Source organism: Perca fluviatilis, chromosome 6 (genome assembly GCF_010015445.1).
Source record: "Perca fluviatilis chromosome 6, GENO_Pfluv_1.0, whole genome shotgun sequence".
NCBI lineage: Eukaryota > Metazoa > Chordata > Actinopteri > Perciformes > Percidae > Perca > Perca fluviatilis.
In genome coordinates, this window is record NC_053117.1 from 28,804,704 (window position 1) to 28,819,690 (window position 14,987).

Here is a 14,987-nt window from a genome sequence, read left to right on the forward strand (position 1 = left end):
TGCAAAATATAATAGTGTTATCACACCTGGCTCTACTTTACAGGTACTCTCCCCTGCACCATCTTTAGGCCTTCAGCGTCACTCTCCTTTCTCTCTCTCCTATGAGGCACCTCTCCTAGGGCATTGGTCTGAGTTGAGTGGTTTCTGCGGGTTATCTTCTTGGCTGTAAATGTAGCTATCATTACTGAGTTTGTTTTTATGCTATAATAAAGCACATAACTATAAAGATGAACCATAATCACTGGTAACATTGTATATTTACGTGTCAACCTCTAGATAGAATACATTATATTTACAGCTTCTACATTGTACAATTTGACCAATAACCTAGCATTGTGTATGAGCTATTGTATTATCAGACCAATAGCAACCACAACAATTTGTACCATATACTGACCTACCTGGGCAACATTGTAAGCCGCTTTCCGACCGGAGGGATTTTTGCAGTTCTTAGAACATAACATTCCTAGAACCCTATTTTCCTTGTGTGACTGGACCAATTGGAGGATTGTTTTGGGGATTTAACCTAGGTCAACGAGGGTTGGGTTTCCGGTACAGACAGACCAACAACGGGACAATTTTAACAATTTTCGCCAACTTATTCATCACTAAATTAACTTCGGACAACGTTTTAGGCGAGAAATGAACTGATTAGATTTCGAATATATGCAGTCTTGTGAAAATCGATGCCAAATTGATAATTTGCTTCAAAGTTTTCGGAGTTGAGAAGCTCCGTGAAGTGAGTCTTCCGGTCTCGTAAATAAGAGGCTTTTATTTCGCAGTTGATGGATCATTTGATTAAATATCACAACACATGTCCATCATAAGATTAACGGGAACCAGTGGTTAACTGCCTTTTGACAACCTCGCTGGCTGGCTGGCTGGCTGACACACACACACACACACACACACACACACACACACACACACACACACACACACACACACACACACACACACACACACACACACATCCATAGTGCAGCAGGCAGAGGCGGGGGAGAGAGAGAGAGAGAGAGATACCCGTTTCTCTTCGGGAGACTTGTTTAAATTATGACAAATAGGCTATATACATTAGATTTAGTTCATACTTTTTTAGGTATATTTGTTTCCAGATTTTAACCCTATAAAGACCGTTGCCGTGCTTGCATAGCTCCCTTACCCCTCCTAAGGTCCCTATGGCTTCTTGGCCAGTGCGAATGCAAATGGAAAAAACTGTTTTGGGGGAGGGTAGTTAGTAGATTTAATTAGAAGTGGACTTTTCCTATAACTACGTTCCTGTAACTACTTGGTCGGAAAGGGGCTAGAGTGGTGGTTAGATTGCTGTTATAATAACAAAAGGTCAGTTCCTATGGTCAGTGTGAATGCAAATAGAAAAACCAGTTTTGGGGGAGAGTAGTTAGTAGAACTGTTTAGAAGTGGACTGTTCCTGTAACTACTTTGTCGGATATATATATATATATATATATATAAATAAATAAAATAACCATTATGGTGGGATACACTGGCTAAGCAATTTACAAAAAATTCTGTGCTGACATAAATAGTTTATATGAGATATCCATTATAATTTTGGCCCAAAGTTGGAGACGATGTAGAAATTTTGTTGCAATTTCATAACCGGATTTCCAGAGAATTGCTTCTTGTACCAATGCCCAATGTGGTGAGCGAAGAGTTTGTGAGATATTTCACAGAGCGTAATGGGTGTGCAGAGATTTATGCAGAATGCAAATATGATAACATTTCATGTAAGTTCATTGGAAAGCTTAGATTCTGGTTGAGGTGGTTGTGCCAGACTCACGCCTTTGGCTGAGTCTCTATCTGTCAGAGGGAGAACAGGAGTGCGGTTGTGAAGAAGTTGGTAATTTCATGGTGCAGATTAACACTTTTGCATGCACTATATGTGTGTCACGTTCTCATTAGGGGTTGAGCCCCCACCCCCCAAAGGTCTGAACCTAGAATCGCCCCTGCTGCTACTTCATACTTGTACTCCACTACACCTCAGAGGGAAATGTTGTAATGTTTACTGCACTACATTTACTGTCCCCGGACCGGGTAGTTTGGTCTGGTCACCCTAAACAAACGTCTAGTGACCATGCTAGCAACGTGCATCACAGACAATATATATGATCACTTTATGATGATTACTTACACTTTATTAATCTTGTAGGAATCCGCTGTTTAGAGTGGTTTGCGTGTCCTCCAAAGTCTCTAACGTTAGCTGCAATGAACGTCAGGGTAGGCAGGCACTGAGCTGTCAGTCAAACTACGACGCACCCCTGTGAGACCCGCCCACGCGAGAGGTTTGAGTTGGAAATGCAAACGAGAAAGCTGGGGGCGCAAATGGAAACGTGGTAGAGAGAGAACGAAAGACTGATCATTGAGAAAGAAGCAGGGGGAAATGTAAACAAAAGGAAATGCATACTATCAAACAAATAAAAGCCCAATAGTTTACGACTGAACAAATGTTCTGTTTGCAAGTTTTAAGTTTTACCTTTTGAGATGACAATTTCTTTTGTTTTTGAGTTCTTGGTTTTGGTTCAATACTTAATTAATTAATGACACCAAAATAATCATCACCCTCCCCCCCCCGCCCCCCCTCCCTTTAGAAGCTCCGCCCCCCTAGATTCACGGACTGGCCGGCCGGCCGGCACATTTCACATGCTGTAGCCTACTGTAGCTGCAACACCAATGTTAAGGACGCGAGTTGGATCGTAGCAGAAACAAAGGTGAGCTTGAAATTTCATTTTTCTATTTTGTTTTAAACTTTGTGAGTAATATAGGAGGCTACATTGTCATACGTTTGTGTTAGTTAACTATGTTTGTTTTTTGATTAAACTGCTAAAAAGCCTTGTACAACAATATAGGCTACAGAAACATCAGTAATTCCCAGACAAATCACCTTGTTAGCCATGGTTTTGAGGCTGTACTTTATGATGCTGTTGTACTGGTGTTTGAACTATCTTACTCATTTTTATATGTATAAAGGAGCAAAAGCATTAGAAAATTCCACAAAACTTGTTTGATTGCACGGCCAGTGTTAGATTTTTCCAGTAGGGGGAAGTTACTAAGTACAATTTTGAGGATATTATTGAACTACTTCCTTTGTATGATACATCTTTAGAGGGAAATATTGCACTTTTTACCAGTTCCTCTACCCTGGTATTACTGAGTTATTTGCTGATAATTCTTAACATTGTTTTACATTGTGCTATTGGTACCTTAGTAAAATATCTGAGTACTTATTTTATCACTGGAATTCCAATCTCACAAAATGCTACAGAAATTAAATCCAATTTAAAGATGGACAACACAACTTCTTTTTTTTATTTTTTTATTCAGATCCAATTTGTATTCTGTTTGACACAGTTACTTACAGCTGCTAGTTCAGCTATCTATGTGAATTTTGCATGGTCATTTTCATGAGCCTCGCCTACCCTGGAGCTTTATCACTTTGTTGCATGACAACCATTCAGCGCAGGCAGGAGAGCAGCCTGCAGAGTAGCAGTGAAGATGAAGTCCAGCAGGACACCTCCGGACGGGGGGTACGGCTGGGTGGTGGTCATGTCGGCCTTTTTCATCATGGGTCTCACTGCTGCCGTCCTCAAGAACTTTGGCCTCTTCTTCCTGGACATCCAGAGTCACTTTGGAGTTCTGACCAGCACTACCTCATTGGTCACCTCTACTACAATCGCCATTTTTCACCTGGGAGGTAAATATATGGTTTTCAGCTTGAAGTTCTTAGTTGTTTTTAACTCAAGATTGTTTTATTTAGTGTTTTCATTATCTCTTTCAGCTCCAGTGGCCAGTGTGCTGACCTTACAGTTTTCTCAGCGAGTGGTCATCATAGTCGGAGGTCTGCTGTCTGCCTCCGGGATGTTGCTGGCGTCTCTGGACCTCAGTCTGCCCTGGCTCTACCTCACCATGGGAATCTTGCAAGGTAGCACTCTCGGGACATAGTGTGAACCCCAGGAAGCATTGATGCTCTTTTCACTTACTTTGTTTGGTCAGTTTTAGTCTGAGGAATACCACATTAAAACGGCCACCTAATTAGACACTTGTGGTGCTTTAAAGGGATAGTTCAGATTTGTGGGGTTGTATGAGGTACTTATCCATAGTCTGTGTATTACCTTCTTTAGATGGTGGTCGACAAGCCCCCAGTTTGAAGAAACAGAGAGGACAGGCACGGAAGCTAAGAAATGTACTGCTGTGGATGGTGGCAGCAGCTTAACAAATTTTAGCCACCTAAAAAAACATTGTTAGTTTAATTGAACACTGTATTTAGAATATATTTATCGCTTTACCTTGCTGTCAGACAGTCCTGTTTTGAGTTTACGTGGGGAGGAACTGAAATCTTTATTTATATTCTCGTCAAAGCTACCAGACACCATTGACAAAGAAAAAGCTATTTTACCTCACAGGACACCAAAACAGAGCTGTCTGACGGCAAGGTAAAGTGGTAAAAATATTCTAAATATAGTATACACTTTAACTGATATTTATTTCTTCAGGTGGGCCTTCTTAGGTGGAAAAAAATGTTTTGCTGCATCCACAGTAGTACATTGGGTAACTTCCATGTAAGGGCTCCTGCCTCCTTCTCCAAACTGGGGGCATGCCGACTGACAGCTATTTATGGATAAGTACCTTATACAACCCCTCTTCAAAAAATCCGAACTATCCTTTTAACCTTTAACTGCAGTAGTATGCAACTTTGGGGTCAGGACCCTCGAAGGGGTTTCAGGAGTGCTCGGAAGTTCAAATAAATCATTAAGGTGCTTTTTTGAAAAGGAAAACAATAGAGAAAAAAGGTCCAAGGCCATCTTCTTGCAAACACATTAAGAAGCCTTTATTTAAATGGCTATGCCATATCGAAATCTCAGTACATTGAAAATAGAACTGGGTAGCAACCCAAGCATAACGGCACAAACGGCCTTCTCCAGAGTGTGAAGAAGGCCGCTTGTGCTGCTATACGCCTAAAGGTATTTGGTGTATTTTTGCACACTTGTAAATAAAGGAAGGGGTATTGTATGGTCTATAGGGGGCAAAAGAAACCATATTGAGTGATTCAGGTCTTTTCCCGCTAATAGTCAGGACAGTGAGCTAGAAGGCAGTGATCAGTGAATCATTTTTCAGAGGCAGTTGTATAGCTTTCACCAGCCAACACACAGAAAACCATATATTGTTGGCACTAATACAGTAGATGATTTATTACAGAAGGAGAGGCCAGAAAATTTTGGTTCAATAAATGTTTTTTTTAAATACAGAAATATTTCATAAGGAGACAAGGGACTATGTGCATGGCTAATACAGCTCCTCTAATGCATATCAGAAAATTAATCAGCAACTATTTTAAGAATTGTTAGTTTCATTTCTTTTTAAGCATAAATGCTTAGAATGCGCTGCTTCCAGCCTCATGCAATGATATAATATCAATTGAACTGAAAATATTTAGGGTTTGGACTGTTGGACTGATACCATAAGCAGTTTGCTGACGACAGCTTGGTCTCTGGGAAAAGTGTGACAGGAATTGTTTTCTGAGAGTTTATAGACAAAACAATTAAGCGATTAATTGAGAAAATAATAACTGACAATGAAAATAATTGTTAGTTGCAGCCCTAATGCATATGTTGCTTGTTCACTCTAAATATTAATTCTTCTACAGAAATGGTGGGTAGGTGGTTTGAATGTGACCACTTGTTTGGTTAATACATTATCAGAGGACCTCAATCATCCAAAAAGAAATTGGATGGTTAAAGGTTTCCATCTTCTGTTTCCAGGAACAGGCATTTGCCTCTCGTGGATCCCTGCCAACAGCATTGTGAGCCACTACTTTGTACGGTGGCGTCCCATCGCCTACGCCATTGCCAGCTCTGGGGAGTGTGTCTTCGCCATCTTGTTCAGCCCCTTCTTCCAGTGGCTAATTGAGTCGTACGGCTGGCAGGGTGCCTTGCTCATCATCGGAGGCCTTCAGCTCAACCTGTGTGTCTGCGGTGCTCTCATGAGACCCCTGGAGGCAATCCAGAGCCCGTTACAGAAAACCAAATACAATCTAGAAAGCGATGCTGCTGTGCTCCCACCAAAGAGGAAGGTTATCTTCCAGTTCTCCCTGATGAGAAAACCTGAACTACTCCTCTACATCCTGTTTGCCATCTTCGCAGCGGCAGGGTTTTTCATCCCACCTCTCTTTCTAGTGCCCTTCGCAAACAGTTTAGGGACGGATAAGTACTGGCCAGCTTTCACCCTATCTATCCTGGCATTAGCAGACCTGGTGGGGAGGCTGCTCTGTGGGTGGATGGCCAATATGAAGCTGGTGAGGAACCTGCAGCTGCTTACCATCATGGTCACTCTGCTCGGGGTAGTGCTCCTGCTGCTGCCCATAAGTAACAACTACTGGACCCTCCTGGCCTTTGCCTCGCTCTACGGCTTCCTGTTTGGCTGCGTGGTGGCCATTCACGTCACCTCCATCGTGGACATTGTGACCCTGGAGGGATTCGACAGCGGACTGGGGCTTTTTATGCTTTTCAGGAGCATCGGTGGATTCATCGGTCCACCTGCTGCAGGTGAACAGTCAGTGTTTAGATTGTCAGGTAGAAAAGAAAATGTGGCAGACTGAATATGCAGCCACAGCTGAATGAGTTAATGTTGTCATGCAAGCTAGACCTGCCAGTGTTCATTGTAAGTAGTCTTTTTAGCTCCAAGGGCAATGAGAAAAACGGACCTTATTCTTCATTGACTGACTGTGATTTGTCACCTGTATATCTTATAGCCATGCTAGCTGTGTGAAATTATGATGGGCGGCGTCGCTCTGGAATATCACACCATAAGAAATTCATTAAAAAGAAGTCAGAGTATAGTGTGCCATAATAAATCATAGCATGGTATGCCATAAAAAATTATAAAATTCATAGTGTAGTATGCCATAACAATTCCATAAAAGTCATAGTATAGTATGTCAGATTTTATAATAAATTGATAAAGTATGTCATACTGTTCATTTATTCATCAGCCCTGGCACACTGTGATCTTCTGTTTCTTGTTCTTCTGTATTTCTTGTGCAGGCTGGCTGATGGACCAGACAAACGACTACAGCACTGCCTTCTACCTCTCAGGCGTCTGCTTCATATTAGCAGCAGTGTTTGTTGCCCTGGTCGACCACCTTGTTCTGAGGAGAACACTAATGGAGGCTGAAGTTCATCAGGCGATCATCCAGGACGACTCAGAAGCAGGACAAGTCAAGTGAGACTTTGTTTCATGAGGATGCTTACCTTTTTATGAGCCTGGTTTGTCATTAACTGTGTCAGTGCCAGCAGAATCTCAACAATCAGTAGCACTGGTCCTTTTATGTAATCCATCATAAATCTTGAAGACCACTATTCAAATCAGATAAATCTTTATTATCAAAGAAATAAGTGTGATACATCCTTATATGAAGCTAAGAGACTTTGAGGGGATGATAAATGGAAGTAGCCTAGGACTGAAAGGGTGGAGAAAGGTTGTTTTTGTTTTTTTACCTTTTAAAACAGCGTTTAGGTATTTTTTTTAAATTGTGATTCTGTGTAAAAACACACAGCAGAGAAATTGAGCTGACATGTATTAGTGTTAAAAGGAAAATGCTGGTGATATTCTTTATTTTACTGTCAGTAAATCCCATTAAAAAGACATCAGAAACTAAAAATGTGTTAGTCCGTCTCGCAATACTGACCCACTTTCTTACTCTGTTACTCAAACAGGAGTAAAAGGACTTATTGATGTGTTTTTTAACAATGGAGCTCTTTGGCACAGAAAATTAAGATGCATCAGGTAACATTTGTTTTATGATTGTTTGTTTTGGTCTTTAATGTGATGTGTTGACAATAAGAAATGTATAGAATATCTTAGGAGACTGATCCTTTTAACTGCGTTGCCATGTGACAGGGCAAATCGTCATGGTAGCGATGCGCTACCTATTTCATCTCTCAAAGACTGAGTGCAAAGATTGCCTGTATGTGTTTGTCTAGCGTGTCAATATGTTCTGTTAATTATCACACGGTTTTCAAATCATCTGTTAGCCTAGCCATTCATCAGATCCCCCACAGCACATGTGTCAAACTCAAGGCCCACGGGCCAAATCCGGCCCCTTGTAGATTTTGATCCGGCCCGCATATCAATTTAGGTTCACAAAACGTTTCAGCCCACCTACTTTCTTTTTCGAGCTTTTTTTTTATAGCTTTTTTGTTACTTTATAGAACTTTTTTGCCACTTGCCACCAAACTTCTTTGCTGACATTTTTAGGGCTTTATGTCGACTGTCAACTGTAAATGAGAAGACTATATGAGACATGCAATCATAAGGTCAAAGATATTTGACTTTTTTGATTAAATAAAAGCATGTTAATAAACTCTACATGTCTGGCCCTTGATGTGATTCTCATTTCCAATTTGGCGCTGGGGGAAATTGAGTTTGACACCCCTGCTCCACAGTAATCCTGTAGCTTTCTTGTGCACATATTTAACCTCCAATACTGCGGTGATTTATATGCTATAGCTACAACTATCAGAAAATGCTTTATTGCCAAGTACTTTATATTTTTTTTTTATTTATTTTTTTTTTTTTACACATACAAGAAATGTGTTTTGGTGCTGTAGGTGCATGTCACACATTCTCAAAATATAAGAAGGTTAAGAAAATCAAGTATTAAAAAAAAATATATATATATATATATATATATATAAATAAACTGTTCTTGTGGCGTGAAGTTTTGGTCCTAATGCCAGAGGGGAGTGACTCAAAGAGTTTGTGGCCGGGGTGGGAGGGATCAGCCACAATCTTTCCAGCACGCTCAGAGTCCTGGTGGCATACAGGTCTACAGACCTATTGGCTCTGTAGGCAAACTGCAGTGGGTCCAGGAGGGGGGTTGGTGATGTCTTTGAGGTGTGAAAGTGGGACCTTTTTAAGGTGGGCAGTGGTGGATGGGCCCAGGCCCCTGCTGAGGTAGGGGAGGTGGAGGTGATGCACTGGAGCTGGAGCTGTTGGGAGGTGTTGTGGGTGTGGATGTTTACAGGACTGTCCCTTTTGTCTTTCAAGTGGCTGAAGAACTCATTCAGGTCGTTGGCTAGGCGTCGGTCGTTGATGGAGTGGGGGGGCTTTAGGCTTGTAGTTAGTGATCTTCCTGAGTCCTTTCCAGACAGACGAAGAGTCGTTGGCTGAGAACTGGTGTTGGAGCTTCTCAGAGTACCGTCGTTTAGCCTCTTTCAACGCCTTGCTAAACTTGTACTTCACCTCTTTTAAATCTGTCTTTGTCCCCACTCCTGAAGGCCTCTTCCTTATCCAACCTTAACCGTCTGACTTTGGCTGTGAACCAGGCTTTGTCATTGTTGTAACTCACCCTGGTGCACAATGGAACACAGCACTCCTCACAGAAGCTGATGTATGACATCACAGCCTCTGTGTACTCATCCAGACTGTTGGTAGCAGTCCTGAACACATCCCAGTCAGTAGAGTCCAAACACGTCTGGAGATCCTCCACAGCCTCACTGGTCCACTTCCTCGATGCCCTCACTACAGGTTTGCAGAGCTTTTTAGTTTCTGCCTGTACGCGGGGATCAGGTGGACCATGATGTGGTCAGAGTGTCCCAGTGCAGCACGAGGGACAGCGTGATAAGCATCCCTGACTGTGGTGTAACCGTGATCCAGAATCTTCTCCTCTCTGGTCGGGCATTTAATATGCTGTCTGTATTTAGGGAGTACATGAGTCACCAAGGACAATAACTAGGGAGTCCGGGTTGGTCCGCTCCACACGCAGTATCTGGTCACTAAACACTGACCAGAATGAATGAAGCAAACTCACGGGGTGAATAAAAAGGCTTACAGTTTATGATGAAAGATTCCAGGTCAGTTGCACCAACCGCTGTTGATTTAGAAACAGATTCCTCCACCTTTAGTGTTGCTGGAGAGTTCAGTGACTCTGTCCGCTCTGTAGAGTTGGAAGCCTGCCAGCTGCAGCGCAGAGTCCGGTATTAATCCACAAAGCCACGTCTCTGTGAAGCACAAAACGGTAGATGAAGAAAAAGTCCCATTTTCGACTCATGTCAATTTACTTTATTTACTTGAAAGTCTTTTGTTAATTTTTATATTATTATTCTTGCCTTATTGACCTTAATTGGGGTAAATAAAAAATCCCATATTTTCAACCTGATCTCTGATTACATCTGTTCACGACTTCTCATCCACATCTTACCCTCAACATGCCAGAACAGAGACAGTTTAAAAAAAAAAAAAAAAAAAAACGTACTAGGCATATTCATTTTTTTTTTTTTTTTTTTTTGTCCTTACAGTTTTTCTCAATCGCTAAAACACTAAAACCCATTGGCTGAACAAAGTTCTCAGTTGCCTGAACTCATTTAGCTAATTGTGCAGTCTGCTGTCAATACCTTAAACCATTTCACATGGTCAAACACAATTTGCAGATATCACTTAGACTTTTCAGCAAAACCTAAACACATTGTCATTCTCAAAACACATTCTGCACTCTAATGCACATGTCATCCATACTGGTAAACACAAGTGGCAACAATCCAATACAAATAGAAAACACGTCATTGATTGAACACAACCACTCAAAATTGATTTCACCTGTTTAAAATGTGACAGATTTTGACTGGTTGCAGGTTCATATCAACAAAGAACAAGAATTACAGTATCACAGAGACAAAGGACAAGTTTGTGAGATGCAGGGTATAGTACTGTAAAAATAGGGGTACAAGGAGGAGGAAGAACAAACAAAAAATTGCAAAGCAGAGTAGTAATTTCTGATACATTTTGAGCTACTATGATAGAACATGTTTTTGTTCATCAAAAGACAATGACGGAAAAATATGAAATTTGTTTTGAGATTAAAAATGTACTTCTCCCTGAGAACTATATGTTTTGAACAATGTGTTTTCTATTTGTTGGTGTATTGTTTACTGACTGCTTGATAGTGTATATCATTTTGATCACTTTGTTTATGATTTGAGAGCAGTGTTTGATTTTGAACACAGGTAGAACTGTTTTGAGGTGAAAGTTTCATTTTGCGAGAGGAGTCAGAGGTTTTGTAAGTAGTGCTTGAAGATGAGGTTTTGTATTTAATGTTTTCATAAAATGGAGCAAGGTTTCAGAAATTGTGTGTTTTTTAGCAATTGAGAAAAACTGTAATAGCCTGTTGACTTTCTATGAAGTTGTCAGCGGTGCAGGGTGATCCATTTGGATAGAATATTTAAAAATAAGACCCATTTTATTATTCTGTGCCTATGTGTGTGTGCCCCTTTTTTTCTACTTGAAAACTCCATTTCCTAAGGAAATTGAACAGATTATATCAAAGTTGAATGAAAGGCTTTAGGCTACTTCTGTATCTTTTTGATGTTTTTAAATGACTTTGTTTTAAAGTGCCCATATTATGAAAAAAACACTTTTTCTGGGATTTGGGGTGTTCTTTTGTGTCTCTGGTGCTTCCACACACACAAACTTTGAAAGAAATCCATCCATGCTGTCTTGAGTGAGATACAAGTTTCTGAATGTGTCCTGCTTTCAGTCTCCTGGTTAGCTGTTCAAAATCGGCCTCGGACTGTGACGTCACAGTCCGAAATGAGCTGGCTAACCACAACCGTTAGCTCGTAGCGTTAGCGTTAGCATGCTACGTCGTTCTCAATAGCAAAGCACTGCTACAACACACACAAGTTCACCATAATCTACAAAAGAACTACTTACACGTGCGCCCTCATTTAGAAGTCTCCCAGCTAATCCTGCCTTGTAACTGACCAAAGTTGGAGAAACAAGCTTTCTTTTACTGTCTCTAGAGTTAGCTAGCTGACATGCTCTACATCTGAGCTACTGAGCATGTGCGAGTGCAATCAAAGATCGTACAGAAGAAGAAGATGAAAAGAGGTCTCACTCTGTAGCTAAAACAGAAACCAGGTGAAAAGAGGATCTACAGCAGTGAGAGAGAGCTGTGCAGTACAACAAAAATATGGTGTTTTTTGAAAATTAAACCATGTAAACCTATTCTGGTAAAACCTTAAAATACAGTTATGAACCTGAAAATGAGCATAATATGGGCGCTTTAACCATAAATGTTTCTCTTTATGGTATCTTGTTTACGTTACCAGTTGTTGTTGTTGTTGCAATTAAAACTACAAGATGAAAAAGAAATCACTGCACAGATGTTTTAAACGCATGCCTCACGTCTTGAATTAATTTTCATCAATATCATTTGCCTTATCTGCCTTTTACTTTCCCAAAGCTAAATGCATATCTCAAATGGCTCTCAACTCTCATGAGCTGCCCACTGCAATAAAAGTTTGCTTACACTTTACTTGAAGGTATCTACATAAGAGTGACATGATACTGTCATGAACGTGTCATAAACGTTTATGACATAACGCTTCTTTTAGTGTCATTCGGTTTTTGTCATGACAAGTTATGGTTAGGGTTTATGTGTCATGACAGTGTCATGTGTTCATGACAGTGTAATGTCACTCTTATGTATATACCTTCAAGTAAAGTGTTACCAAAAGTTTTACAAAAAGTCGTAGTATAGTATTCCATAAAAAAAATGTCACGTAGAAAAGCTTTTTTGCACACCTCTTTTGTCGGGCAGGTGCGTAGGATATGATCAAAAGTAGCAGATCAGGAGCTAACTAAACTATTTAAGGTTATGGTTGAGGTGAATGTGTGATTTTACCTGATGAAGGTCTAAGACCGAAACATTGTTAAAAAGTCATATTATAGTATTTCATAAAAAAGTCATAGCATAGTATGTCACAAAAAAGTAAAAAGTCATAGTGTAGTTTTTCCTTAAAATGTTATAAAAAGCCAAAGTATAGCATTTCATATAAAATGTCAAAGTCATATAATAGTATTTCATAAATTTAATTAAAAAAAAAGTCATGTATGTCATAGTCATAGTATAATATGTCTTTAAAATGTCATAAAAAGTCATGGTATACCATTTCACAAATATGTAAGAAAAAAAAGTCATAGCATATTTCATAAAATGTCAGTCATAAAAAGTGTCAAAAAGTCATATTATTTCATAACTGTCATAAAACAGTCGTAGTATAATATGTCATGAATGGTCATAGCATAGTATTTCATTAAAATGTAATAAAAATTCATAGTATAGAATGACATAAAAACGTCATAGTATAGTATTTCATGAAGATTTTCAAAAAGTCATAGTATTTCATAAAAGGTTGTAGTATAAGTATGCCATTAAAATGTCAAAAACAATCATAGTATAGTAAGTCATAAAGTCATAGTATAGTATTTCATAAAAAATGTCAAGGTCAAAGTATTTCATGAATGTCAAAAGTCATAGTATGTCATAAATATTCATAGTATAGTATGTTATTCGAATGTCATAAAGTCATAGTCTAGAATGACATAAAACGTCATAGTATAGTATGTCATTAAAAAGTCTGCCAGTATGTAGTTATAGATAGATAGATAGATAGATAGATATACACAGTATCTCACAAAAGTGAGTACACCCCTCACATTTTAGTAAATATTTCATTATATCTTTTAATGGGACAACGCTGAAGAAATGACACTTTGCTACAATGTAAAGTATTAAGTGTACAGCTTGTATACCAGTGTAACTGTGCTGTCCCCTCAAAATAACTCAACACCCAGCCATGAATGTCTAAACCACTGGCAACAAAAGTGAGTACACCCCTATGTTAAATTCCCAGAGAGGCAGGCAGATTTTTATTTTTAAAGGCCAGTTATTTTGTGTATTTCATGGATCCAGGATACTACACATCTTGATAAAGTTCCCTAAAATAGCCCGACATCATCACATACTCTTCACCATACCTAGAGATTGGTATGGTTTTATTTCAGTTAGCCTAATAGCTGGTTTGATTTGCATTGAGAGATGATTTTATGGAAAGTACCCCATGCCAATCTCTAGGTATGGTGAAGGGTATGTGATGATGTGGGGCTATTTTAATTCCAAAGGCCAAGGGAACTTTATCAGGATGCATAGTATCCGGGATCCATGAAATAACTGGTCTTTAAAAATAAAAATCTGCCTGCCTCTATGGGAATTCATAAAATGACAGTCATAGTATGTCATAAAAAAGTCATATTATAGTATGTTATTAAAATGTCATAAACACATAGTATAGTATTTCATAAAAAATGTCAAAAAGTCATTATTTCATAAATGTCATAAAAAGTCGTAGTATAGTGTGTCATGAATAGTCATAGTATAGTATTTCATTAAAATGTCATAAAAATTCATAGTATAGAATGACATAAAAACGTCATAGTATAGTATGTCATAAATGTCACAATATAGTGTAGTCATAGTATGTCACAAAAAATGTCATAGGTCATTAATGCCATAAATGTCATAGTATAGTATTTCATCAAAAAGTCATATAGTATTTCATAAATGTCAATAAAACGTCATAGTATAATGTCATAAAAAGTCAGTTTGTCACAAAACATTTCATAGGGTCATAAAAGTGATAGTATAGTATGTCATTAAAATTTCCAAAAAGTCATAGTATAGTATGTCATAAAAATGTCAAAAACTCATAGTATAGTACATCAAAATAGTCAGTGTGTCACAAGAAATGCATAGTGTCCATGTCAGTCATAGTATGTCATTAAAATGTCACAAAAAGTCGTAGTATAGTATGTCATAAAAAAGTCATAGTATAGTATTTCATAAATGTCATAAAAAGTCATAGTATAGTATATTATTAAAATGTCATGAAAGTCATAGTATAATATGTCATAGTATAGTACGTCATAAAATAGTCATAGTATATGTCAAAAAATTCATAGTCATTACAAATAAAAAATTATAGTATAGTTTGTCTTCTTTTGTAATTCATAAAATGTCAGTCATAGTATGTCATAAAAAGTCATAGTATAGTATGTTATTAAAATGTCAAAAACAGTATAGTATTTCATAAAAAATTCAAAAACTCATATTATAGTATTTCATAAATGTCATA

The 14,987-nt window shown here is 38.7% G+C and overlaps 1 protein-coding gene across 1 annotated transcript; it reads left to right on the plus strand.

Moving 5' to 3' along the window:
- The first annotated feature begins 2,649 nt into the window (after positions 1-2,649).
- Positions 2,650-8,293, plus strand: zgc:114041 (uncharacterized protein LOC574425 homolog). Its single transcript, XM_039803242.1, has 5 exons — positions 2,650-2,729; positions 3,477-3,712; positions 3,797-3,940; positions 5,778-6,560; positions 7,059-8,293. Exons 2-5 carry the CDS (start codon positions 3,514-3,516, stop codon positions 7,238-7,240), a joined length of 1,308 nt encoding a protein of 435 aa, XP_039659176.1. The 5' UTR covers positions 2,650-2,729; positions 3,477-3,513; the 3' UTR covers positions 7,241-8,293.
- The last annotated feature ends 6,694 nt before the right edge of the window (positions 8,294-14,987 follow it).